The 26,910-nt window shown below is 38.1% G+C and overlaps 1 protein-coding gene across 16 annotated transcripts in view; it reads left to right on the forward strand.

Moving 5' to 3' along the window:
- Nucleotides 1-26,910, forward strand: part of QKI (QKI, KH domain containing RNA binding) — a 153,587-nt gene that overhangs the window by 53,742 nt on the left and 72,935 nt on the right. For all 16 annotated transcript variants that reach the window (XR_014063875.1, XR_014063876.1, XM_081524461.1 and 13 more), the window contains one exon: nt 15,986-16,102. Coding sequence is in view for 14 of the 16 variants with exons in the window: in XM_081524461.1 (XP_081380587.1) it covers nt 15,986-16,102 (117 nt within the window). In the remaining 2 variants the exon portion in view is untranslated. The remainder of the gene's footprint in view (nt 1-15,985; nt 16,103-26,910) is intronic.

Consider the following 26,910-nt stretch of genomic DNA (forward strand, 5'->3'; position numbering starts at 1 on the left):
GGTTGTCACAATTGAAGGGAGTACTGGTGGCATCTAGTGGAGAGGTGCCACGGATGCTCTTAGACATACTACAGTGCACAAGACAGCCCCAACAACAAAGAATTCTCCTGCCCCAAATGTCAACAGTGCTGAGGTTGATAAACTGTGTTATCAGTCACTCTGTCCACATGAAAAGGGACTGGAAAAATAATTGAGACTATCACATTGACTTTGAGCCCATGTTACTTTAGAATGTTTCCTTGTCTATGAGATCAAGTTTCCTTTATAGAATTAGTTAGAGTAATGAAGATAAAAATATATGGTATCTGATAGACCACTCAGTATGGTTCTTGTGATCATGAGTAAGGAAAAAATCCCCATCCTTGAAGGAGCCCACAGTGTTGTACAAAAGAGAAAAGCTGTTGCATTAAATCATTTAAGACTATTTATCATACTTTCATAAAAGGACAAACAGGAATGAAGATGAAAGTTATACATACATAGGCCATCATAGTGTTGGTTTGGCCAGTTATTAAGGAAGGACTTGTTTGAATCCATGACGATCTTATAAACAGTATGTGAATGGAGTTAACTCTGATTGATAAAAGTAAAAGATGTTGTGTTCCAGTGAGTCAGAAATAACTGTGTCATTAAAGTCGCCTGGTTATGTTTCTGTGTTCTGAGGAAAGGTTTGATAGGATCTGCCAGAGGGGTAGATATAAGTAGAATAAGTTCCCAACATTGGCGAGGTCTGGCTGTCAGGTGCATTAGTTAGCCTAGTGTATATGTGTATAGATAGATTGCAAAACTGTTTTAGCTTCGGGCATGTTATGATTAGGTTGTAGTATGAGACTTTTCCCGGAAACTTTTTATGAAGATAATTGGACTTTCTGATGTTTTAAAAATGGGTCTTAATTTTGAACAGTTATAGCTTTGAAAGGATTGTCTTGGATCTAAGCTGTCATGAGGACATATATTGTCAGTGTGTTTACACATATTGTAAGATGGGTAAATGCCCTTTCAAATATTTTTTCCAGCTTGTAGGACTTCAGCATGGTAACGGTAATTAATAATGTGGGTTTATAATGTTTTTCACAGTACTCTCTATGGAAAGTCAAAGTGGCTCGTTCATATCCGACTCTTTGCGACCCCATGGACTATACAGTCCATGGAATTCTTCAGGCAAGAAGACTGGAGTGGGTAGCCTTTCCCTTCTCCAGGGGATCTTCCCAACCCAGGGATCGAACCCAGGTCTCCCGCATTGCAGGTGGATTCTTTACCAGCTGAGCCACCAGGGAAGCCCAAGAATACTGGAGTGGGTAGCCTGTCTCTTCTCCAGCGAACTTTCCTGACCCAGGAATTGAACCGGGGTCTAGCTCCTAATAATAATCTATGTTAATGGTGGAACGTAAGTTTTAAATTCCTTTTCAGTTTATTTCTCCTGGGCTTGCAGATAAAATTTGGCTAGTCATAGCTTCTGAGTTGTAATAGAGTTATTGGTCAGATTCAGTTTCTTAAGATTGTCACCTGCAGAATGGCTGCTGAGCTGACTTTTGTTTTGGAGGAATTATGAGAGAAGAGAGATCAATTTAGTTGGTTACCTTTACTTAAGCCTTTGTTCCTTTGACTCTTGTGGCTTTCTTGTGTGGAAAGACTCGATATAAACTACTTTCGTTTTTCGTTGTTCTGAGAAACTAATGGACAGTAAGTAAAAATTTAATGATCGGCCAAGTCTTTCTCTTAAATACCTAGGTTAAATCTTGATATTTGACAGGATATGATCTTAATTATAAGTGAAAATAAAAACATCTGCACATCTCTCTGATATTTTATATAGGAACCTCTTAAGGACAGATTGTTGATTTGAAGAAGATTAGACATATATTTTTATTGAATGGTGTAAAATGTTTCAGATTACATATTAACCTATTGGAGTTTGTAATGTAGCAGTACAATTTGATAACATAGAGCATGTCTTTAAGTTTTAGGAAGAGACACTATTATTGTTGACTTAGAACTTTTAAACAGATCAATTCAGTGAAGGTCAGTTTCATGACCTTTGGTTTTCAAGTTTCATTTTTATTTCACTCTGCAAGGATATTTCAAAGGCCTGCTGTGTACCAGATATTTAATAGGCTCTTCGTGGTCTGAGATATACTAAATTTCTTAGGATGTTACTAGAAATTATTCCAATAAGGATTTCAAGACAGTCTGAAAACTATTTTTGTTTGGTTTAAATTTTTTCAAAGTTTACGATTTTTAAAATAAGCAATCTTAGTCGTACTGTTCTCTCTGTGTGTGTCTTTTGCTGAAGTTTATGCACAGTAGTCTTACCATAGGGATGCTTTCTTTTGTAAGTAACATTTTGATATTAAAAAGGACTAGTGTGTAGAAGAACAAGCTAAAAGATGGAGTTAGTTTTTAGGGAAGAATAATTACATGTAAGCAAATGTTTTCCAAACTCAGTTGAGATAGAAAATTTTGCCTGTGATTTATCTTATCCAAAAAGAGATTGTTAGGATCTATTTGGTTAAAATTACTGTGACAGAGGTCTTAAGGAATTAGATGGAAGCCTCATCACAGGCGTTAACCTCCATATCTCTAAGATTCTCACTGAAGTAATCAAAGGAATAGAAAAGTTAGAGAGAAACCTGCTCCTCAGGGCTATTGGGTGTTAGATGTTAAAGGAAAGGTCAAGGTGCTGATCTTTTTTGGGCCCATTTTGGGAGAGCAGTGTCTCCTGGGAGTGAGTGAAACAGTCAGTAACAGAATCTTCTTAATGCTAACCCTATCCCCTCTAAAGTTGGTGAATGAAATGGGGTGTGGAGTAGTCCATGGTTATACCCCTTGAGCTTGGCCACCCATTTTTGTGCCTGCTTAACATAGGGGATCTAAGTTTATTTTGTGAGTGAATGAACTCATTATTTATACCTTCTTTTGGTTTGAGTTTGAGCAGAAAACTACTGTAGCTTTTGATAGAATTCGTCTTAACTTTTGGGGTTCCCAGGTGGCCCTGGTGATAAAGAACCCGCCTGCCAATGGCAGGAGACATAAGTGACGTAGTTTTACCCTGTGGACATTGAAAAAGAACTTTTTAATGATTATCCATAGAACTAAATTTAATTATTTCTTTGGTAAAGTATATTATATGTCTTAGTAAACCCATCCCTTTAGAACAAAATAGTTTATAATAAATTAGGAACCTCCTGTAATCTTGAGTTTGGATTGCAATGCATGCGTTGCTCAGTCACTTCAGTCATGTGTGACTCTGCGGTCCTATGGACTGTAGCCTGTGGGCTCCTCAGTCCACGGGATTCTCTGGACAAGAGTACTGGAGTGGGTTGCCCATGCCTTCCTCCGGGAGATCTTCCTGACCCGGGGATGGAACCCCGGGTCTCCTGCATTACAGGTGGATTCTTTCCCGCTGAGCCACTGGGGAAGCCCTACCAGGCGTCTCTGTCCGTGGGATTCTCCAGGCAAGAAGACTAGAGTGGATAGCTATCCCCTTCTCCAGGGGATCTTCCTGACTCGGGGACTGAACACTGGTTTGCTGCACTGCAGGCAGATTCTTTACTGTCTGAGCCACCAGGAAGCTTTTAAGTTCAAAAACAGTATCAGTAGCGTGAACTTGGCCATCTCCATGTTTCATATTGGTATTATAATTTTTTCTTCATTACTTGGTAAGGAATTGAGCTTAAAAAATTTATCACCGTTGTATTGTTTGGGGTTATAGAACAGTGATTGATTATTTTTTTGCCTTTTTATTTGTAAGATTATATAAGAGCAGTACAAATTTGCAGTTTTAAGGACAGATTAAACAAAAGAAAAAAGCAGAATCTGAGAGATTGGAAACATGAAGGCTACAGAGGAGATATGAGTATAAAACTGTAAAATTTTGATATCATTCGGTGGCAAGGGCCTGAAGAATGGCAGTGACAGTTGGAAGAAAGACAAGGGGACAGATTAAAATCAAAATCTGAAGATTTTGTAGTCTGTTACATGTGGAGGATAATATTGTAGAGGAACCAAGAGTAAGAGATGGTAAACGTACTGTATTAATAGAATTTAATAATTGAAAATCACTGTGACCTGAGTTGTTCTTAACAATTTAGAAACATTGAAGCAAGGGTAGTGTAAGCTACCAGTAAGTCAAATGTGACTAAAATTTATGCCCCAGAAGATCAGGTTTCTTTAAGAGCTGAATTAGTACTTTTGGAGTAGTGTATGAGGGTGATATTTACACCGCAGAATTTAAGAAACCGATTTCAGAGAGCCTTAGGCTGTATTCATAATCAATACATGGTCAGGATTACTAAATATTTGATCTCCCAGACTTATCTGCAGGGTCTGAGGTAACACTTGTAAGCTCAGTCTTGACTCAAATAATCGTACTTTTCTCTCTGTGTGTCTTTTGCTGAAGTTTATGCATATTTGCCATTGAATTCTGTGGATGAAGTAATGATCACGTACAAGTTTTCATTCATATGAAAGGTTTGGTTAAGATACAAAGGATGTGGATTTGATCCTAGTCAGTAACAGACAGGTGAGGATATTGAAAAGGGGTCATCATGTGAAAGGAGTATGGTAATGCTATGTTCTGTGATGTATGTGGAAAATAAATTACATTTGGGCTCATTGTGAAAGTAAACTTGAATCTAAAGAGGGTTTTTCTGGACTTTGTGCTAAACATTTTGAGCTACACATGAGCGCCTGGTAGAATCAGGGTCTTCAGAAGAGAGGCTCTATGCTATACTGATGAAGTGTCCGGACTCTAGGTGTTTGAGGATTGGGACTGCTTTTGTAACCTCGAATGTATTAAATGGAGATGATAATGGTAACTACCTTCTAGTGTTGTTGTGAGGATTAAGTGACTTAATGCAGGTAAGTCTTCCCTGATAGCTCAGTTGGTAAAGAATCCGCCTGCAATGCAGGAGACCCTGGTTCAATTCCTGGGTCGGGAAGATCCACTGGAGAAGGATAAGCTACCCACTCCAGTGTTCTTGGGTTTCCTTTGTGGCTCAGCTAGTAAAGAATCCACCTGCAATGCGGGAGACCTGGGTTTGATCCCTGGTTGGGAAGGTCCCCAGTGATTACCCACTCCAGTATTCTGGCCTGGAGAATTCCATGGACTATACATGGACTTTTCGATGTGGCTGAAGTGCCAAGCATCGAAGTTGACTTTTATGGAACACTCATAGTAGAACATACTTCATAGTACTCCACACCTAAGACATGTTGAATATCATAGTCCTTGCACTCATGATGCTTCCATATTGAAGCATCATCAGGGAGAGACCTGCTTCTCAGGGCTATTGGGTGTTAGATGTTACGGGAAAGGTCAAGGTGCTGATCTCTTTTTGGCCCATTTTGGGAGAGCAGTGTCTCCTGGGACTGAGGGAAGCAGTCAGTAACAGAATCTTCTTAATCCTAACCCTGTCCCCTCCAAAGGTGGTGAATGAAATGAGGTGTGGAGTAGTCCTTGGTTATACCCCTTGAGCTTGGCCACCCATTTTTGAATGTGGGAAATAATAGTTGTTTCTGTGACATCATTAACTCTCATTTGGATTTTACTCTGAAGACAGTCAGGCTTCTATTGAATCAGGTTTTGGAATGTTCCCGTGCTTCCTGTATTAGTTTCCTCTCTGTGCTGTATATCGTGTGAGGCTCTGTGGATGCACACACACACACACACACACACGCACGCGCGGACACACACACGCGGTGCTGGTTTTTGGTTTCAGGGAACTCTCTGCTGGCTTCTGATTGCAAAGAATGCCCTGTAAAAGACATGCAGATTATTGCATACGGTGAGGCAGGAGGGCTTTAACAGGTGGGTCCTCACTTAGGGGAAAACAGCCCTCTCTTGGAGTCAACAACCAAGGAAGTCACAGAAGGACCACTTGAGCTTAATACTATGAAATGAGAATTTGACGTGTTTGGTGAGAAGGAAAGAGAAAGAAAGGTATTACAGGGAACAAAAATTCAAAGTCCCCACTGTTATAGAGAGCAACATGTTTCTGAACAGAAGGCTAAAAGCAAAGATAAAGGTTTGAAAAGTAGCTAGGGATCTTTTAAAAGACCTCATGTGTAAGTGTTTGGACCTTACACTTTCAAAGATACTGTCCTCTATTTGTGTCATCAAACCCTTGTTGGCTTTCATTGCCTTCATATCTTTTATTTTAATTGATTAGATAATTTTTTATTTTTCTAAGTACTTGTTATTTAGTTTCCTAAAGAACAATCATCTTACTAACCTGAGTTTGTTTTGAATGGTTTCCTCCTTTTTGCAAATGATATTTATACTCAAAAGAGAAAGACTTGACATGATTTAGGATATCCAAATTCATATGCTATAAATTTAATATTTTGGTTATTATTGGTTACTTTTCTTCACTTTTACATCTGTTGGTGTAAATGCTTTTTCTTACATGTCCTGTGTCACCAACAGAAGATGTGTATGAAGGCCTAATATACTAATGGTTTGCAGAATGGTTCCTTTAGTAATTATGTACCTTAAGAAGACATATTTGGCTGCTTATCTAGAATTAACATGAAGATAGAGAAGGGATAAGACATCTGTCTCTCCAAGAGCACATGACATTTTGATACATTCATTTTTTTTTTTTTAAACAGAAGACTTTCATTGATTTTTTTTTTTCCCCCTGAACTCTTGTATCTCTGGCCATACTGGTATAGTTGGTTCAGTTGGTATAGTTCTGACATGAATATTGGTTGGTATTTTCACTTACATTAGTGAGTAGATGAAAGTGAAAATCACGAGACATATGTTGAAACTTTGTTCATAAATGCCCAAGCAGTTTATTTGCTGAATTGGATAATGACTTCAAATATGGGAAGAAGGCTGTGCTATTCACAGTGGACTTTAGATTTAGCAGACTTTTAAATTTAATCTGCATTGTTAACCTTTTCTCCCTTACTGTCATCAGTTGAGTCAGTGAAACTGGAAATCAAATCAAACAAAATATTCTGGTATTTTTAATTAAAAACAGTTTTGTTGCTAAGTAATCACAACTCTTCTCTTATTTTACATACTTGCATAAGATGGCTTACTAGTGTTGACTACATTAGAAGTGGTCCATTTTTATCCGAACAGAAGACTTTTATCAAGAAATACACATTTGTGTGTATGTGTTTGATACTTACTATGTTGCTTACATGATATGATGTAAAGTTTATAAATATCTTACTTAAAATTGGAAAAGACCCTGATGCTGGGAAAGATTGAGGATAGGAGGAGAAGGGGACGACAGAAGATAAGATGGTTGGATGGCATCACCAACTCGATGGACAAGTTTGAGCAAGCTCCGGGAGTTGGTGATGGGCAGGGAAGCCTGGTGTGCTGCAGTCCATGAGGTCACAAAGAGTTGGACATGACTAAGTGACTGAACTGAACTTAAAATCACCTTAGCTATGCTAGGGAAAATATTTAAGAACAGAGGATCAGTTTATTGTGCGAAAAGCAATCCAAAGAAGTGCATCTTCTTTTTAAAATTGTTTTTCCAAAATTTTAAGCAGAAATTAAACATATCTTAGAAGCGTTTCACTGAAATGCTTTTGAAAATCATTTTTTATTATGCTTTGATAGTGTGCCACAAAAGATTTTATCTTTGTACATTTCTTAAAAGGTTAGTGGAAAGATTTGCTATAATACTTTATGTTTTGTCATTGAGAGAACTAATTTCTATTTAAAATTAAGTCAGCAGCAACAAATAGCATTAGCCATGATTGTTGTTAACCTCTTCTTTAGAAATTAACATGCCACTTGAGGGAGATATAATTGGTAAGCCACAGAGAGGTCTGTACTTAAATAGTAGGGTTAATGACTGTCTTTCCTTTTTTTTTTTTCTCTTTTCTTCTTTCTTTCCCTTCTTTTGGCCTTTAAAATTTGCAGTTAGCTTAGGCTGTTTGAAATGATTTTCTTTGAATGTGTTGTGACATTGTTTTAATTGAATGAAGCTGCAGAACTAGCATGATAAATCAACACAGAATGAATTTTAATGCAAGGAAAACAATATTAACTTGGAAATTGGTTGCAGTAGACAAAGCAGCTGCTGTGATTAATTTTTTTCATTCTCCACTTACACCATTTTGAGAAGGATGCCCTTGACGGTTCCAATTATATTTGAGTCCCAGGGGCATGCACTTGAACATATTTGAGCTGGTTTTTGCTGGTTGTGGTGCAGTAGAGATTGGCTCATTTTTAAGGTTAGGGAAATTTTGTTGTGGATTTAATATGTTGGTTTGACTGGCTTTAAAACATTTTTTAGTTAGTAAATAATAATTGAGAGTATTACCTAGCTATGGCAGAAAACCTTTTCTATGTAATGCTGTGGTTTCAGCAAAAGAGATTTACTATATGAAAAGAATAGAATGTGCCAAAGATGGCGTCCTTAGGGTTTGTGTCTCAGGAGTGGAGCCAGCCGCTTCAGTAGAGGGCACAGATCACCAAGTTACATGTTAGTTATTTGACGTGCTGAAGTACCGTCGGTCATGCTGCTTTCTTCCACACGTTCTTTGGCTTGTTTCAGATATATAAGGTATATTCTCTATACGAATTACTTCAGAAAAAGATCTGTATAGAGCACAACTGTGATAGAGGAAAAGCTGGCAAAGGTTACTTATTTTAAGAAACAGTCAAGGTACCAAATAGAGTAAAGTCGTTTTCACAGATTTCTTGAGAGCAAGGAGAATTTCTCCTCTTTCTCCTCCTCCCCTTTCTCCTTAAAAGAAAAAAAAAATTCTAGCATCTATTTTACTCTCTACTGAGTAGCAGACCATGGATACATATACCATTAAGTTGAATTTGAAAATGAAAGGTTGTTTCATATTGTACTGAAAAATACTCAGTCAGTGAGGCATGGAATGTGGAAATTCTTGTCTCTGTTCAGGCCGTTTGAGGAGAGGAGAGGGAGTGAAGTTTACAGAATCTGTGACTGTATATAAAGATAGGGGTTAGCAAGGCCTGTTGATAGATTTTCTGTGGTAGGTGTCTTTTTCTCTTTCTCAGACCCTCATTCTAACATATTTTCACGCTGTACTGCCTGAAATTAGTCACTTCTAGATCTACTTAGATTTAAAGGCAGCCTCTTTAAAAATTTCATGGACTTCTCTGTTAAGTACTAAGGGTAATTCAGACCAGCTGAACAATTTCAGTAAAATAGGACACAGAAGGGGAACAAAAACAAAAACCAGACATCTGCTTGAATGCATCAGAGACCTAGCAAGATTGTGAAGAACTGCTAATTCAGGATTCTTGGGAGGACAGAGAATCAAGGTTGAATGTAAGCCTGGCTTTGTGAAACTCCTTTTCCTCTAGGTATGTTTGCTGAATCTGGAGAGGACAGCTGAGAGGCTAAACTTTGGAGGACATAGGTCTAATCTGTATACGTGCCTTCCCATCTCCAGTCTTGGCTTTGGATAGGAATCTTATGGGTGTGCATTCCATGGGCAAGAGTGAACTAATTTCCTAGGCCTTTACAGGCTTTGCATGTCAGCATCAAAATTGTGTCAGCCTCAATAAGCAAACTTGTATTGAGGTGATCTTGGGTTGCTAGTTAACAATAGGTGCCTGGCAAAAGCTGACATATATTCTCTCTGGAGAAAGATAACATCACCTTAGGCCTTATATTATTTCTGTAAGCTGTTTAGTAAATACATTGTCTGGCACATGCTAGAAAACAAGCAAACACACAAAGAATGCAAAATGATGTTAACAGAAATCTGAAGAAACAAGACAAAAGAAACACATTCATCAAGACTCTAGATATTAAGATTACTAGACCCAGAGTTTATAAAAGTTATGCTTGTTGTGTGTATAGAGACAAAAGACAAGTTGGAGAAATATGTCAGAGTAATGGGAGCTATGAAAGAAGAGTCAAATTGAATGTGCCAGAGAAATAGAAAGTATAAAAGTAAAATCAAACTGAAAAATTCCTTAACTGGGATTAATAGGTTTCACAGAAGACTAGAAGCTTTTGAAGAGAGAATTAATGAAAATTAACCTCAGTTGAAAATTCAGTATGAAAATAAATTTAAATTTAGAAAATAAATTTAAATATCTTATAAATATCTTTATATCTTAATATATATAGGCTTAAGGGCAAAAGGTACTACTGGAGAAAAAGAAGACCACTTCATAATGACAGAAGAATATAATTTTGTATATACCAACAACACAGTTTCTAATTGTATAAAGCAGATAGAACTGAAAGGAGAAATAGACAAAAGTTAATCACAGAGGAGTTTGCCTGCTTTTTTTTTCCTAAGATTTTTTTGATATGGACCATTTTTAAAGTCTTTATTAAGTTTGTTGCAGTATTGCTTCTGTTTTATAGTCTGGCTTTTTGGCCCCAAGGCATGTGGGATCCTAGCTCCCTAGACAGGGAGCAAAATTGCACCGCCTGCATTGGAAGACAGAGTCCCAACCACTGGACTGCCAAGGAAGTCTCATGAACACCATGGAATGTTTAGAAAAATTGGCTATGTACTGTAGTTAAAAGTCGGAACAAGTATTACAGGGTTGATATTATGTATGGTATGTGTGATATTATATATGGTATGCATGATATCATGTATGGTATAATATTATGTATGGTATTGTAACATAGGACGTTGGAAATCAGTAAAGATACTTAGGAGATTCTCATAATGTTTGAAATGAGAGTAATATGTTTAAATATTCAATAACTGAGTGACTTCACTTTCACTTTTCCCTTTCATGCACTGGAGAAGGAAATGGCAACCCACTCCAGTATTCTTGCCTGGAGAACCCTAGGGACGGCGGAGCCTGGTGAGCTGCCGTCTATGGGGTCGCACAGAGACGGAAACGACTGAAGCGACTTAGCAGCAGCAGCAGCAGCATCAGGTTATTTGGTCTGAATGATAGCGGCATACTGCATATTCAAAATTTTGGGATACAGCTGAAGCCAGCTCAGAGGAATACTTAAAGCTTTAAAAGTATATTTATTAGAAAAGAAGAAAGGGTGCAATAAGCTGAGCATTTGTTTCATAATATCGGGAAAAGTACAGCAGATTAAACGTAAGAAGTAGAAGGAAGGAAGTAGTAAAGGTAGGAGTAGAAATTAATTTTAAGACCCCTGAAAACCATCACAAAATGAAGAAAATCAGTGTATTGGCTGGCTACTACTGCGTTTTAATGAACTACCCCAGAAACTTACATTAAAACAACCACCATGTATTTAGCTCCTGCTTCTCTTGTGCATGCTGGTCGTTGAGGCTGGGCTCATTGCAGCAGTTCTTCTGATCGGCCCCTGCAGTCAGCTGCAGGTTAGCCAGGCACCTCTGCTTTTACTAGTTACCTGGCTGTGGGCTGACATGGATGGGGACTAGATTGCTTGCCTTTCATTCTCAAGTGGGTTAGTCTGAGGCTGTTACATGGGAATAATAGGGCCTAAGAGAGGAGGTACACATAAGGCTGAGACTTAGGCTTTTAATACACATGTTATTCTTTTCATACATTGTATTGGAAAGCCAGTCACCATGCTAACCCCAGATTCAGGAGGTGAGAGGAGCTGCAGAATTACACTGCAAATGGCATAGGCTTCATCTCTTTAGGGATGAATGGGTAGTTGTGGTCATTTTTGAAATCATTCTACCCCTGTCAGCAAAAGAAAAGGTATATTCTTTGTAAAGACTGAAAGACGTGATCAAGAGAAGGGACGACATAGATAGCCAGTCAGGATTGAAGTGGGACCATTGTTACAGATCCTGTAGATACTAAAGAAAAGTCTATGAAAGCTTTATATCAACAAATTTGAAAATTTAAACTATATTGACATATTTCTAGATAAACACAAGTTACCAAAATTGACATATGAAGGAATAGGAAATCTGAATTAAGTAACTGAATCAGTAATTGAAAACCTGAACAGAGAAAACCCTCCAGACCCAGGTGCCTCCACCACTGATTTCTCTCCAGTATGTAAAGAAGAAAAGCACAAGTTAACTTCTACAAGCCATTCCAAAGAGTTGAAAAAGGGGGATTACATCCCAGCACGCTATGAGTCCAGAACAGTCTTGATGCCTAAACCCCGAGAAACATATTATGAAAAAGACAAATTACGAGCCAGTTCCATTTGTGAATGTAAATTTAAAAAATAAAATTGTCACAAAGAAGTGCTAACAAACTGAACCTGAACTGATTTGTAATAAAAGATAATGCATCATGATCAAGTTTATTGTAGAACTATAAGGGTGGTTTGACATTTGATAATGAATTGTAATCCATTGCATTACCAGAATAAAGAAGAAATATTATGATTGTCTTAATAGATGGCGAAAAAATGTGATAGATTTAAACACCCACTCATGACTAAAAATAAAAACTCTTAGTGAACTAGGGAAAAGAATGGAATTTTCTTAATCTGCTCAAGTATACACAGATTGCTTCAGACTTAATAGTGAACTATTAAAAACTTTATTTTTGAAATCGGGAGCGAGTCAAGGATAATACACTTTATTTGACTTTGAACCCAAGATGTGCTGGCCAGTGCTGTAAGGATGGCCAGAAAAAGAAATTAGAAATATGATGTGTCAGTTACGTATTTTTTCTTTTCTCTTGTTTGCAAGTGACATGAGTCTGTTACCAAAAGAATCCAAAAGAATCTACAGAAAAATTAGAATGAAGAAACAGGGTTGCTGGGTATACTGTATGATAGAAAAAGATGAATTATGATTTCACATGTAAAGAATGAAATAAAAATATGATTTACAGTAGCAAAAATGAAGCCCCAAATGTCTTGGAATAAATCTAACAAAAACAGGTAAAGGCACACCAAGAAAGCTTTGTATTCTTGAGAGAAATCAAAAAACACCTAACCAAATGACAAAATTATACCATTTTCATGATCCTGAAGATTGTTATAATATCCCAATGAAAATTATTGCTAGTATCACTTTAGAAATTGACCACCTATTTCTGAAATCTGTATAGAAACACAAAGACTGAGAGACCTTTGAAATAGGAGCAAGGTGAAATAACATGCTATCCTGCGTATTAAGATTTTGAAAATAAAGTTACATTAAATGACTAAACCAAGTAGATTAATTAGAGAACCCAGAAGTAGACCCAGCTATATCAACATGTGTAGATGTTACTTACGACAAGAAATAGCATTGCACTGTAGATTGGGTGAGAGGATAGTCTCGTCAGCAACATGTAGTGGACCAGTTGGGTATCCACGTGAGAGAACAGAAGAAGAGAAGGTTGTTTTCTCATCACGGACATCATTTTCTGGTACACTGTAGACATAAGTCATAACAATAAAGCTTCTGAAAGTTAATACAGAAGGATATCTTGATGACCTTGGGATGGGGAGAGACTTCTTTTAAACAGGACACAGAAAATATTGTTAAGGGAAGACATGAGCTGCTTTAAAATTATATGTGATTTAATTCAATTCAGTCTGGTTAAATTAAGTCATCTTAAGACACCATTAAAGATCAAAATGGCAAGCCACAGGAAGGGAAAAGGTATTTGCCACATGTGTGACTGCAAAGTGGAAATCGATAAGAGAGCAAAACAACACAATGGAATAGTCTGAAAACTTCACATGTGCTTCAAAAAATATACATCTGCATGACCAAAAACATAAGAAGTATTGAAGTGTTACCAGAGAAAAATCCTCTCCTCTTTTGGGAATGTAACTGTGTACGACCGATTTAGAAAGTAGTTTAGTGCTGTCTACTGAAGGAGTTTTGGGGAATTTTCCGGGAGATGATGAAGGACAGGGAAGCCTGGCATGCTGCAGTCCACGGGGTGGCAAGGTTGGACACGACTAAGCCACTGAACAACAATCTCCTTTACCAGCAGTCTTTTCCCTAATGGGACAGTCCTTTGTCCTGCTTCTTTAGTTTATACACTCTTGCGTGCAAGAGCCTCCCTCAAGTTAGAGCATTCCTCAAGTCTTTGGTGAACTTTGTCTATACATACTTAAGTATGAAGCACAGAATTTGAATTAGAAGCTCGTATTCTTGAACTGGGCTTGCTCATTGCAGGGTTCAGTTGGAGCTGATCACCTGAAGCGAAGTGTCAGCCTTTGAGAATGGAGCCAAATGCTACAGTGTGAGAGTCTTTTCTTTGGGCAGCTTTTCTAGAGATGAAAACTCAAGCCTGATACCTGCAAGTTAGATGCCTGGCTATTGCTACTCTTTGAGCAGGGTTTGGCCAGTTGTTCTCTGTATCATTGCCATCTTTTCTTTCTGGTTTTCTGCAGAACTCAATGCGTGAGTTCCTGGTCTCTCTGGAGTTCTGTAGGGCAAATTTGCTATTTGATCGTATCCCCTTCCGTGGACATTCTGAGCTGACTTGTTGGTTGAGGGCCTGAGGCTTCCTAAAGTGGATTTGTAGTAGACTTCATTGACTGTGGTCCGCTATGTGGCGGACTTGGTATTGGGCGTTTCGTGTATGTTGTGCTGTGCACACATGCAGTTCTTCATCATGGCCGTACCAGGTAGTGTGGTCTCCATCACAGGACAGAGGCTTATTTTATATGACTTCCCAGTTCTTAATGATTACTTAGTATTGGACCTTGAATACCAGTTGGGATCTGTGTGCTTTCCAAGTATAAAGGTGTATCATTTACACATACAGTACTTCAAGTACAGTACAGTACTTCAGTTTATTTAGACTGGAGATACGGGAGGAGGGTTCTTGACTGGATGACTGCAAGGGTTTAGTTGGGTGAAGAGGTAGATCAAGTCCTGCATGCCCAAAACTAGGCGAGGGTAAAGGGTTTTATTTGAATGTAAAGAGATGGTTCAGGCAAGTTTCAGAATTGGGAATCTTGTATAGCTGAGTCAAGGACCCGAGAGTCTTTGCTTGGGGTGGAAGAACTGATATCATAATCCCCTAGGGAAGAGGAGTTTCTTCCATCCTCAAACGTGTACACGCACATCTTTCATTTGGGAATCACTTCTGTAAGATGTGGCAGTGCTGGTGAGCAACTGAGGCAAAGCAAGCAGCCTTTGGAGCACAGAAGACTGAGGAGGTGCCCTGGCTTCTTACGCCCCGAGAGCAGTGGATTCTGGCATATTAATGTTATGTAATGATACACTAACAGTAGGAATAAAATGCAGGGGAAACGTAGGAAGCATAGTTATCAGTAACCTGTTTGAATAAGTAGATAAAAACTACCCATGGATCTTTGTGAAACTGATGATATAAACATTCATTTTTTTGTCTTTTATGTAGATGACGTATGAATGAGGAAAATTTACTTTTCAGTGTTCACAGTCAATCTGTTCCTCTCATTGGCCTTTTAAAAAATTAATTTCTATGTATGAATATTAGAAGTTTCTGTGGAGGGATGATAATTATATACAGTTATTTCTTATCACTGTCCTTTTTGTGACAAGAGTTAAGATTCTTTGTCAAAGTAGTAGTACAAACTAAAGGTAGAGATGGGAAATAGGAAAATAAGAATGCAGATACAAAATTGTGCAAGGATTGTGGGAAAAAAATGTAGACTCTTATGTCTTAAATAGTATAGTGTGGAATCCAACTTTGGCCCTCAGTGTTCTGGCAGCCAACCCAAAAATACAGTGCTGTCTGAACAGTCGCTGAAGTATAACTTAGATCAATTAAGATAGGAATTTCCCCCAGGGATTTCTGTATAAAAGGCAGCCACTATTTAACATAATAAATAGCTCCTGGAACCCTGTCATAGAAGGGATTTGTTGAACTTTTCGTGTACACTTGTTTAGAGTGTGCATGTTGATGGGCAGTTGAATACAGCACCTGCTTTAGGTAGATTCTACTGTTCCTAATCCATGATTTGTACTAATGCACATGAAAATTTCAAGCTAAACCATGAACTGCTGTCATTACACCCCCAAACTTGGCAAGAAATTCATAAGATTTTATTTCAACTTAATATTTTTAAAAATTGAATTAGAGAAAGTTAAGTATATACTTTAAAATAACTTTAAGTGAATAATGCACGGTGTTGTTTTTCTTCCCCCGCAGTTTAATTTTGTTGGGAGAATCCTTGGACCTAGAGGACTTACTGCTAAACAGCTTGAAGCAGAAACAGGATGTAAGATCATGGTCCGAGGCAAAGGCTCAATGAGGGATAAGAAGAAGGTAAGTCCTTGAAAATGGGGCCGTCCTTATGTGAATAATGTACTTATACTTTTGAATTTTAATAACAAAATATCTAGACCTTAAAGCACTGTATGTTATTTCATGCCAGAAAATTCTTAACTTTTTAAAGGTGGTGTCATGATTTTCTCTTTTTGATTATCGTTACTTTTCATTTACCTAGCTAATATCAGTTAATCCATCATATTCACATGGATTTCTACACTTGAGAAGCTGCCAGTTTGGAAGTTAGACTATTCAATGTTGTATGTATTAAAGATGTAACTGAAACTTTGAAAAATCTAAAATGTTTCTCTTGATGAGATTTAAATGAGAAGAATCAAATGAATTACTTTGAATTTATTTAAAGTATATTGTTGTTTTCTGCTTTTTTTCCTTTTGCCACTTCTTATTTTTCTAGTTTACCTGCTTTAAATACTGTTTTTTCAGAAGGTTTTATTTGCCTGTTTCCTTTTATCCAGTGATACTATGAGGCAAAATACTTTGAATTCTATCTGTGTGAAAAATGTTTGCCTAATTTTTTAAGAATAATGTAGGTTTTGTTTGCCAAAGAGTAAATGTATTGTCAGGAAGGGTTTGTTGTGTGTGTGATTCTTAAATACATCGCCTTGAGAGAGACGTTGAATGACGGAGCCGCGGGCAGCCCTGCTGGAGCGCGCTGCGCGTGGACTCGCTGTGGAGCTGCCGAGGGAGTGCCGGACCCGTAAGAGGCTCTGGCTTCCCTCACATAGGCTTCTTTTTGAGCTCTCGCCTCATTTCATTTAAACTCGCCCAGCAGCTGACTGGGTCTCAATCATTTTCTCTCCTTACAGATAAAGAATGACTTAGTAGTTAAGCTGAGGGGAGAGGCCCTCAATAATATTAATTATCTGTAAATTTTATTTTAAGCTGTTCTTGTCAGATGAGTATAAAGATACTTTGAGGAAAGCATGTGAGTTCTCCCTGAGCATATTTAGCAGTTGTATTTAAAGCAATCTTTTTTATTAGAATCTTAAAATAACCTAATCACTCTGTGACTCAGCTGAGTGGCTGTCTTGTATTGCCCTGCAGCGTTGCTTCCCGTGTTTGTGCTTATGGCTGCTTTGCATTAAGTGATGCTGATTTAATAGCCTAGGTACAATAAGACAAACTCGCAACAACTGAAGGACACATCTTCACCAAAAGATTAGTGTATTCATCAGTTAAACAAGTTGTTATATCAGTTAACAAAGCACGTTTTACCCTCTCCTCAGCCTCTGTCAATTCTGTAGTACCAGCCCTCCCCTCACACACACGCTGAGGGGTAGAGCTTGGAACCCTGTAATGAGACATCGCAAGTTCTGTTTCAGTCAAGTTAAACCTGGAGCCTCAAGAACGGTTTTTTGCCATCATTTTGTCATACATTAGAGTGGTTAAGAGTATAACCTCTGTTACCATCTTGCTTTCATTTCAATCTTGCTTCTATCACTTAGCACCTTTGTGATTTTAGCAGATGACTTCGTCTCTGTGCCATGTGAAGTGGGAGTAGTGAGGTCCCTGTGAGGTCGCTCTGATGCCTGTGAGGATTACAGAAGTTGTAAAGCACTTAGCCTAGTGTTTTGACACATAGTAATCAATCAGTTAATGTTAGTGATTGCTCTTTAACAAATTTTGTTTACATTGTTAGTACATTTTCTGTTTAAACTCTTATATTGTATCATGGGGGAGTACTACAATTTTTAAGCTTTGGAAATGACAATACTTTGTTGTTGCTTTGTGACCTTTAAATATCCCATATTCTCACAGCTTTTTTGTTTTGGTTCTCTGATGGTTGGTGTGTCCAGATTCTGTCTTGTCCACTTTGTTCTTAAGCACAAACAGAAGTGGCTAACACATTATATTTTTTTTAATTTGTACTGTTGCCTAATGAAATAAAAAAAGTTTACAGATTACATAATGCGTGAAAACAATGATAGATTAAGACACCAACAAAATATTGACTGCAGATTGCATTTTTAGTTTTATTAAGTGCTATAGATGAATATACTTTGGGAATATCCAGTTAATTTGATTGGCTACCATATGTTTGATATTATAGTGAAGAATTATGTGTAGACTTATAATGCCAAGAGTGTCTTCTGTAATATTAATTTAAATCTATACATACTAAATTGTCAACCATATCATTTTGGTTTACCCTGCTCATTGAGTTCTTAAAAATGTTAATAGAAGTTAAGTCAAAATGGAAGGTACTTGTTGCTTGGCTATTATTTTGAAAAAGAACATGAAAAATAGATGGAGACCAAAAAATACTGAAGTAAATAATAAGGCTGATTGAAGCATATTCCATGTGTTTAAAGGAAAACTAAACTTTTTCATGCAGAGTTATCAGTTTATGTAAAAGCTGAGAAAGCTAGAAAATAAATCTTAATTTGCTAACTGTCCATGGTATTAATGATGGGATGCTGTTTGCTGATTTGTCAGTAATGGCATACCATGTCTATTTTATGGAGTGTTTCTCTGCTGTTTGATGAGTACTTGGCATAGAGTAGGAACTGGAAAAAAAAACATCTGAGAAGGGATGAATGTGTAGGTAGTGAATGAAAGACATAGAAGTTCCTCTCTCCTTTACCCTCCCCAAAGTTTTTATGAATAGAGAAAATGATAAATTCTATGTGTTTTCAGTTCTTTGGGGAAGATAGACAGTACTATATCATTCTAAGCTGTTGGTTTTAAGCAAGGGAATGAATATGCTACTTTATATTTTTCATTTTCCTGGATTGCTGTTACTTCAAAATTATTGATGGGCCCAGCAGCATTGTCATTGTGTATAAATACCCAGAGGAATGGTACTGGGTAATTGCAGGAGCCTAAGGGCAAGAACTTCACTCACACTTCATAACTGACTAGGGAGCTATGCTTGTCTTTCTACTTCCCACTCCCACCTGAAAATGTTAGCGCGTGAGATGTCTGCTGCTGCCGTGGTTCAGTCGCTCAGTCGTGTCCGACTCTTTGCGACCCCATGGACTGCAGCACGCCAGGCTCCTTGTCCTCCACTCTCTCCTGGAGTTTGCTCAAATCCATGTCCATCGAGTCAGTGATGCTATCTAACCATCTCATCCTCTGCTGCCTCCTCCTACTGCCCTCAGTCTTTCCCAGCATCAGGGTCTTTTCCAGTGAGTCGACTCTTCCCATCAGGTGGCCAAAGTATTGGAGCTTCAGCATTAGTCCTTCCAATGAATATTCAGGGTTGATTTCCTTTAGAATTCACTGGTTTGATCTCCTGGCAGTCCAAGGGACTTTCAAGAGTCTTCATCACCACCACAGTTCGAAAGCATCAATTCTTCGGTGCTAGCCTTCTTTATGGCCACCTGTCACATCTGTACCGGACTACTGGACATGACAGAGCTGTGATCCGTGAAAGGGGTGAGAGGCCTACAGTTGATCAAAGTCGGGTGTTGGGTCTTCTGAAAATGTCCAGTGGGACTCAGCAATTCTGGTTAGAGCTCTTTGCTTGAAATGAAGGGATGTGCACTCAAGGAATCAGATGGCCATTCAAGGGCAGCTAATAGCAGTGGCCAGATGGTATTAACCACATTTACGATCTGTTCAGTGTCGTATTCAGACTGTGCAAAAATCTCAAAAGATAATTTTTACTCTTCTAACAGGAATGAAGGCTTAAAAGAGGTCAAGTAACTTATCCAGTCCCTTATTTCTAACTGTTAACTACACTCAGTATAAACATGCATCTTGCTGGACATGGACATTCAGCTCTGTAATTCTTTCTCTTCAGGATATGAACTTTGAATTTAAAATTAGATAAATCTGTTATAAAGTTTTAGTTTAGATTTTAATATATTTCCCAAATATATTTGACCATAGTCTGTGCATTCTGAGAGATATCTAACTTCTTGAGGAACTATAGTGTTGTATGGACCATGATCTCTGAAGTATTATTAGAGGGACATACTGTACAATTGCAAACATAGGTAGGATTGCGTAACTTTTTTATTTGCCACTTTTCATATGTGTACACATTTTTCTCCTATTCTTACGGTTCATAGATGTTTTACCTAGTTAATATGTGATGTTTTGAGAAAAGTTTAAAAGCGTATATGATCAGAGAAACAGTATAGTGAGGCACCTGATCCTGTCGCTTTAGAGGCTACTCTTGTTGACAGTTTTGATGCGTCGAGTAGATCATTCTTCTTGCATTGGTATATACACTTTCACATGTGTTGTAGAAAGTGAGTCTTACTATTCTTGATGCTTTGTAATTAGCATTTCCTGCAGTTCTGTACCCTGTCCTGTCAGTTTAATTGACAAATAATTGAGCTTTATAATGTCTGAGAGTTTGTGCTGCGTGATAAGAAAACTTAAAAGATAGCTTAAAGCAATATTAGCAGTATATGCAAAAATTAATTTGCTTGTATGGGGGAAACTTAGACTTTTATTTTTATGAAGGATGTTATTGCTTTCTCAACACTTCAAAAATGATCAAATTGATACAGTTTTTTTTGGTTTGACATACTAAAGAGGTTGTGATAGCCAGTGACATTACAGCAGGTACAAACATGGTCTAGACAGCCCACTTTATTAATCTTGTTGAATGCTAGACTTCTGACAACCTGGAGCATAAGTGTAGTTTATTAAAACAACAACAACCAGAAAAACAACTTGGGTCACGGCAGACTTTCAGCACTGTTTATTCACCCCCCAGTGTCGCTGCCTGTCTCCGTCCATGTGTGCCTGGTTTCCCCCTGTCCTCCTTGCCCCTCTGTCTGCCAGATGGTCTGGGGAGCAAGTTCCGGACATCATCTCAAGCTGCAGAGACTGTATTAGGTGTTTCTAAAATAGAAGGGCTCTTCAGCGCTATCATATTTGTGGGTTTTTTTCATCACCGGAACAATTTCTTTGTATTGTTAAATGTCTGGTCAGTGTTCCTAGTTCCCCTCTTGTCTCATACATGTGCTTTTAACAGAGGTTTAAATGGTGTCCTTGTGAGGGGCTCATACATTGCATTTGATTGATAGATCTGTTAAGCCATTCTCGCCCTGGCCCCCATTTCTCTTTGTAGTTTATTTGTAAAGGGTCTGAGTTACTTGTCCTGAAGAATTCCTGTGGCCTTGCTGATTGTATTTTCATGGTCATGGCCATGTTTATTAACACTTATCTCTGTCCCCTGTATTTTTGGCAGTTTGGTAGTGAGAAAGGTTTAATAAGGTTTAGTTCTCCTGCCCTCCCTTCTTCATTTCCTTTCTTCCTCTTGAAAGAAAATTTTATAAGTAAATGTTGTTGTGGTACCGAAAATCTAGTGTTTTTTTGATTTTAGCAATCATTGTTGATTGTTTTTCAGACCTTTTACTTCAGTAGGAACTGCAAAACAGTTATTACCCTATTTCTTTGCTATTATTAGTTAGATTTAATTTTTATAGGAAAGGCTGGATAAATGGTCAGTTTATTTTTGTTTTTTTTGACTCAGTCCCTTATTTACTAGGTTTAAAATAGTGAATTGGTTCCTAGGAATCCTCCAGACGTGTAGACTTAGCTTTTTGTTTTGTTTTTATTTGAGTATCATTATGAGAAGGCAATGGCACCCCACTCCAGTACTCTTACCTGGAAAATCCCATGGATGGAGGAGCCTGGTAGGCTGCAGTCCATGGGGTCTCGAAGAGTCAGACACGACTGAGTGACTTCACTTTCACTTTTCACTTTCGTGCATTGGAGAAGGAAATGGCAACCCACTCCAGTGTTCTTGCCTGGAGAATCCCAGGGAGGGCGGAGCCTGCTGGGCTGCCATCTATGGGGTCGCACAGAGTCGGACACGACTGAGGTGACTTAGCAGCAGTATGAATGCATTGAAACAGTTTTGATGTATTTCAGTTCATTGCACCACGGTTTGAAGGCATCAGTTCTTCGGCCCTCAGCCTTTTTTATTGTCCAGCTCTCACATCCGTACATGACTACTGGAAAAACCACAGCTTTGACTATACAGACCTTTTGTAGGCAAAGTAATGTCTCTGCTTTTTAATACGCTGTCTAGATTTGTCATTGCTTTTCTTCCAGGGAGCAAGCATCTTTTAATCTCATGGCTGCAGTCACTGTCCACAGTCATTTTGGAGCCCAGGAAAATAAAGTCTGTCACTGTTTCCATTGTTTCCTCTACTTGCCATGAAGTGATGGGACCAGATGCCATCATCTTCCATTTTTGAATGTTGAGTTTTACATTATATTCTTTATATTGTAGTAAACTTGTGGTTGGGCACAAGAAACGAATTATTGTTTTAAATGTTTTCAAGAAGAAAAGTGCTATAATTTTCTATTAGTCTACACAGCCTTTCTCAGCTAGGGTTCTTCATATTAGAAGTTCTTCAGTTTCACTAAGAGTGGTTCATAATGAGTACCATTCTAGATAGGAGAGAAGTGATCTATATATAATTTATGCCTTGGGCCAGGCACTGGATACTTGATTCCTTTGGTGGAGTCCTTTGTTGAGAAAGACTGTATGTACCCTGTGAGGAATGTTTTTTTTCTCTATTTTATATTCCTGCCTTACCACATGCTCTGACCCCTGCTCTTGGTACCTTAGACTCAATGTGTTGAAAATAGGAATTTTTATGGATTCTCTCTTAAAAATGTTAGTTTTAAAAACTGAATCCCTAGAAACTTTCATGAATCTGATTTGAATAGTGTGTGCGTGCTAAGTCGCTTCAGTTAGGTCTGACTCTTTGTGACCCTTTGGGCCATAGCCTGCCTGGCTGCTCTGTGCAAGGAAGGGGTTCTCCAGGCAAGAACACTGCAGTGGGCTGCCATTCCGTCTTCCAGCTGAATAGTAGTATTTAGCTATAAAAACAGGTCAGTTGATTTAGAAGAGTAATTATGAAAATTATAGTATTATATATCTATTTGGAAGGAACCTTATTAAAGCTATGGAGTCTAACAGTTAATCATATTTAATTCTGTGATATTTTAGTTCCTATAGTACACACGGTTGTCACTCAGTTTTCCCAACCTCCCACCATAGTCAGTACTTTTTCAGGCAGTAAGTAGTTTTTGAACGCCGGTGAATTTTGTCCTCAAAGATCTTTTACCCTGAGAGACTGATATATTGACGGTAGACTAATGCACAGTGTGGTGTAAATAACAGATGTTACACATTGTGCAGTGGGGAGCCAAGGAAGTGATGAGTTCTTTCACAGGTTGAGGACTTCAGGAAAAGCTGGAGAAGATTGGACTGGAGTAGGAGTTTACAGGGCAGATGAGTGGAGTGGTGTTCTAGAAATAAGAAGTAGAATCACCCAGTGTGTGTCCTTAGCTGGTGCTTGGCATGTTGCAGTGAAAGTTACAAGGTTTAGTGGGAAAAATGGTGTTGGAGACAGGCTCGGATCTGAGGATATAGGGCCTTGAATACTGTATTAAAATGTTTTTCTTTGGAAAACGGTGTATCGGCACTCATATTTTTAAAGTAAGAAGTTATAGGATACATTGTTTTAAAAAGAGAACCTGGCTGTAGGAAAGATGGGTGTAGGGAGAAGAGATCAAAGGCCACAAATAAAGAACCAAGTCTTAGACAGCTTGACTTAGAGAGTTCTGTGTGTGTGCAGAAAATCTCTGAACCTCAGATCCTCTGATCCTAATTCTACTTTGAATACAAAACAAAAGAATCTCTTCACCTTAGGGCCTTTGACATACTTAATGTCCTGTGTCCTAAAGGTGTCTTACGCGAGCTTATAAACTAATACCCTAGGAACTTCAGTCCTCCTCCACTTTTTTTTTTCTTTTTAATGTCATGGAACATGGTACTGAATTCAGCCTCAAAACTGATTGATTGGTTTCTTGTTAAAGAGAAAGGAAAGCCTGCATTTCTGGAAGAATTTAAATCAGTACTTTTCAAATTGTCTGCCACAAAAGACCATTACAACAAAATTCGAATTCATCATAGACCATTTCTTTTGTAAAATTATTATACAGTGAAATTAATTATCAGAGAAACAATTTTAAAAAGACAATTTTCATCCTGTTTAAAACTTTATGTCAGCGGAGAAAAGTACCTGGTCAGAATGCTGTAAAAGTTTCTAAACACCCCAGGAACTATAGTGCACAAGCCTCTTCTGTGCATGGAATTTTCCAGGCAAGATTACTGAAGTTGGTTGCCATTTCCTTCAGGGGATCTTCCCGACCCAAGGATCGAACATGAGTCTTCTACATGTGTCTCCTGCATTGCAGGCGGATTCTTTACCACTGAGCCACCAGGGAAGCCCTAGTGGACAGAAGTACCCAGTCAGAGTGCTATAGAAGTTTCTAAACACTTGATTCTAGACTGGGAGGCTGTACTCGGAGCAGCACTGGCTTCAAGATCGCTCACTGTCTGATTGATCGGCCACTGTGAAGGAGCCCTCTGGTGACCTCCTCCTCCACTTTTCTTCTTTCTTCTCATACCCTCATTTTTACTGTGAGTGTTTTTTAAAACAAATTTCATTTTGGAACATGGAATTTCACATGGAATTTTTAGTTCTGTTTCTGGTTACATGTTCATTTTGGACTTACGCAACTTAGATTTAAGGTAGTGTAAAGCAGTGCAATACAAATTAAACATTTATTTCAGATTGGATAGTATTTCAATACATTTTTATAAAATAGAGTCATTCCTTTGCCTTTATTACTGAGAAAGTTCAGGAAGATTTGAAATAAAAATTTTGCTACTGTTTTTTAAAATGCAGGTTTTTTTTTAAATTTATAAGACTCTTTAAGGGATAAAAAGATGGGCCCAATGAAAATAAACCTGTTTTCATTACTAAAGTAACTCTTTAAGTAACCTGTAAAACTTAAGCTAATTACTCTGCTATAGATCTAATACCACGATGAGTTAATTGTCCATGTCTAATGAAATGAGACATGAGTTTCAGTGAAAGGGAGAATCTATTTTATCACTGGATGCTGTTAATGAGCCTTTTAAAATTAAGTCTTGATTGGATTGTAGTCAATTTAGTTAAGGAATCTTTGCGTATCTTATAGTATATCGTGTGTAAAGAAGTTTTTTTTCCTCAGAAAGTTTGGTTCTCTGTGAACAGAATTAGTAGTGGAATGTTGCTTATGTGTTCATCATTATGCTACATCAGTTGATTTTCTTTTTTCAAAACCCTTTAACAAAGAAATTCAATGGAAAATTTTTGTCAGTTATATTAGTGACGAATTATTAGACAATTTCATAAGTGTAGTGAGCTATCTTACTGTATCCTACTGTTTTTATTTTTCTTCTTCAGTTATGAAAGATAACAATTTAAAGGAATTATATTGTTGCTTTTTGAATTTTAAAGTGTTTTTCTTTTTAAATCATGTGTAACTGTTAACTCTTTGACTTTTAAAGACATGTATAGTTGTTAATTCAGAAGTTGTCATAGGACCAGGATGATATCATAGTCTTTGGGCCCAGAAAATTTTAAACTTGTGATTCTTCATTTTGCAAATTATTTATTACTTAGAAAAGAGAAAATAGAAAGTGCAGCAGGTAGTTAGGACTGCTTTTAAAAGGTCTTAATAAGTTTTTTAACTTAAGTTTTTGCTTAATTCAAATACCTATAAAGTATTCTAAATATAAATTACTAATCACTTCACATAGGAAATACTAATATTTTTCAGATTCTGATGTGAAGGGAGTTTTGTAACATTTCACCTTTGTATCTAGTAAGATTAATTTCTGGCTAGTAACCTTCTTTTTCATTCTTGGATGTTTGGCAAGGGTATTTAAAAAAAAAATGCTGTGTCCCCTCAGTTCAGTCGCTCAGTTGTGTCCGACTCTGTGACCCCATGGACTGCGGCACGCCAGGCTTCCCTGTCCATCACCAGCTCCTGGAGCTTACTCAGACTCATGTCCATCGAGTCAGTGATGCCATTGTGTCCCTAGCACATAATACTAGTTTACCCCATATTGATGATATTAACTTTCATAATTTGGTTAAAATGGTGTCAATCATATTTTTTCATTGTAGGGATACTCTTCCCCCTTTTAAATGAACTGGTTTTAGGGGAGTACTTTGATCCTTTGTAAATATCCTGCTCCCAAGAAAATTTTGCCCAGTGATTTTAGCATTGGTTAATGACCTATCCAAATTCCTTATTACTGTAATGCAGTGTTTGCAAAACTGTTATTTTTCTGTCATTCCCTTTACATTTATTAGTTGACATTGAATTGTGAGAAAGATATTGCCTGCCTGTCATTTCTGATAGGTTCAGATCTCTTTCTGTGTGTACACTCTTCCCCCAATCGCCCGTGTGGATTTAGATGTCCACTGAATTCCAGACAGCTTACCCAACATGTGAACTTGGTGAATGGGTGGGGTGGCTGGTGAAAGCAGTGCTGAGCTGGTGGGGGGTCGGTGGTGAGGGTGCGGCTCTCATTGTTGCTGTGAATTTGTTCACAAGCCTGTGAGGTGGCTGCTGTTGTCCTTCTGCTTGTAAGACTAGGGAGGAAGTGGAAGCACAGGGGAGGGTCTCTGCACCTGGCTAGTGAGCTGCCTGCTCACAGTTTGAACTCAGGAGTTTAATCTTTATATTGCCATCTTTTGATCGCCTTATTTCCATTCTTCCTCTCCGTCTCCCTCTGGCAACCAGAGTGATTTTTAAAAAGTAATCCTGCAGTATATTTTTCTGTGTTCAGCGAGAGTCAGCTCTTCACTGGGGCTAACAAGGCCCTGCCTGGTCATGAGTCCTGTCCTGCTGCTGTCCAGGCTGCTTTTCCCTTGGCTGCCTCTGTGCCCCGCGGTGTGGGTCACAACAAACTGGAAAATTCTGAAAGAGACGGGAATACCAGACCACCTGACCTGCCTCCTGAG

The sequence above is a fragment of the Giraffa tippelskirchi genome, chromosome 9 (assembly GCF_054371585.1).
Source record: "Giraffa tippelskirchi isolate mGirTip1 chromosome 9, T2T-mGirTip1v1.2.pri, whole genome shotgun sequence".
NCBI lineage: Eukaryota > Metazoa > Chordata > Mammalia > Artiodactyla > Giraffidae > Giraffa > Giraffa tippelskirchi.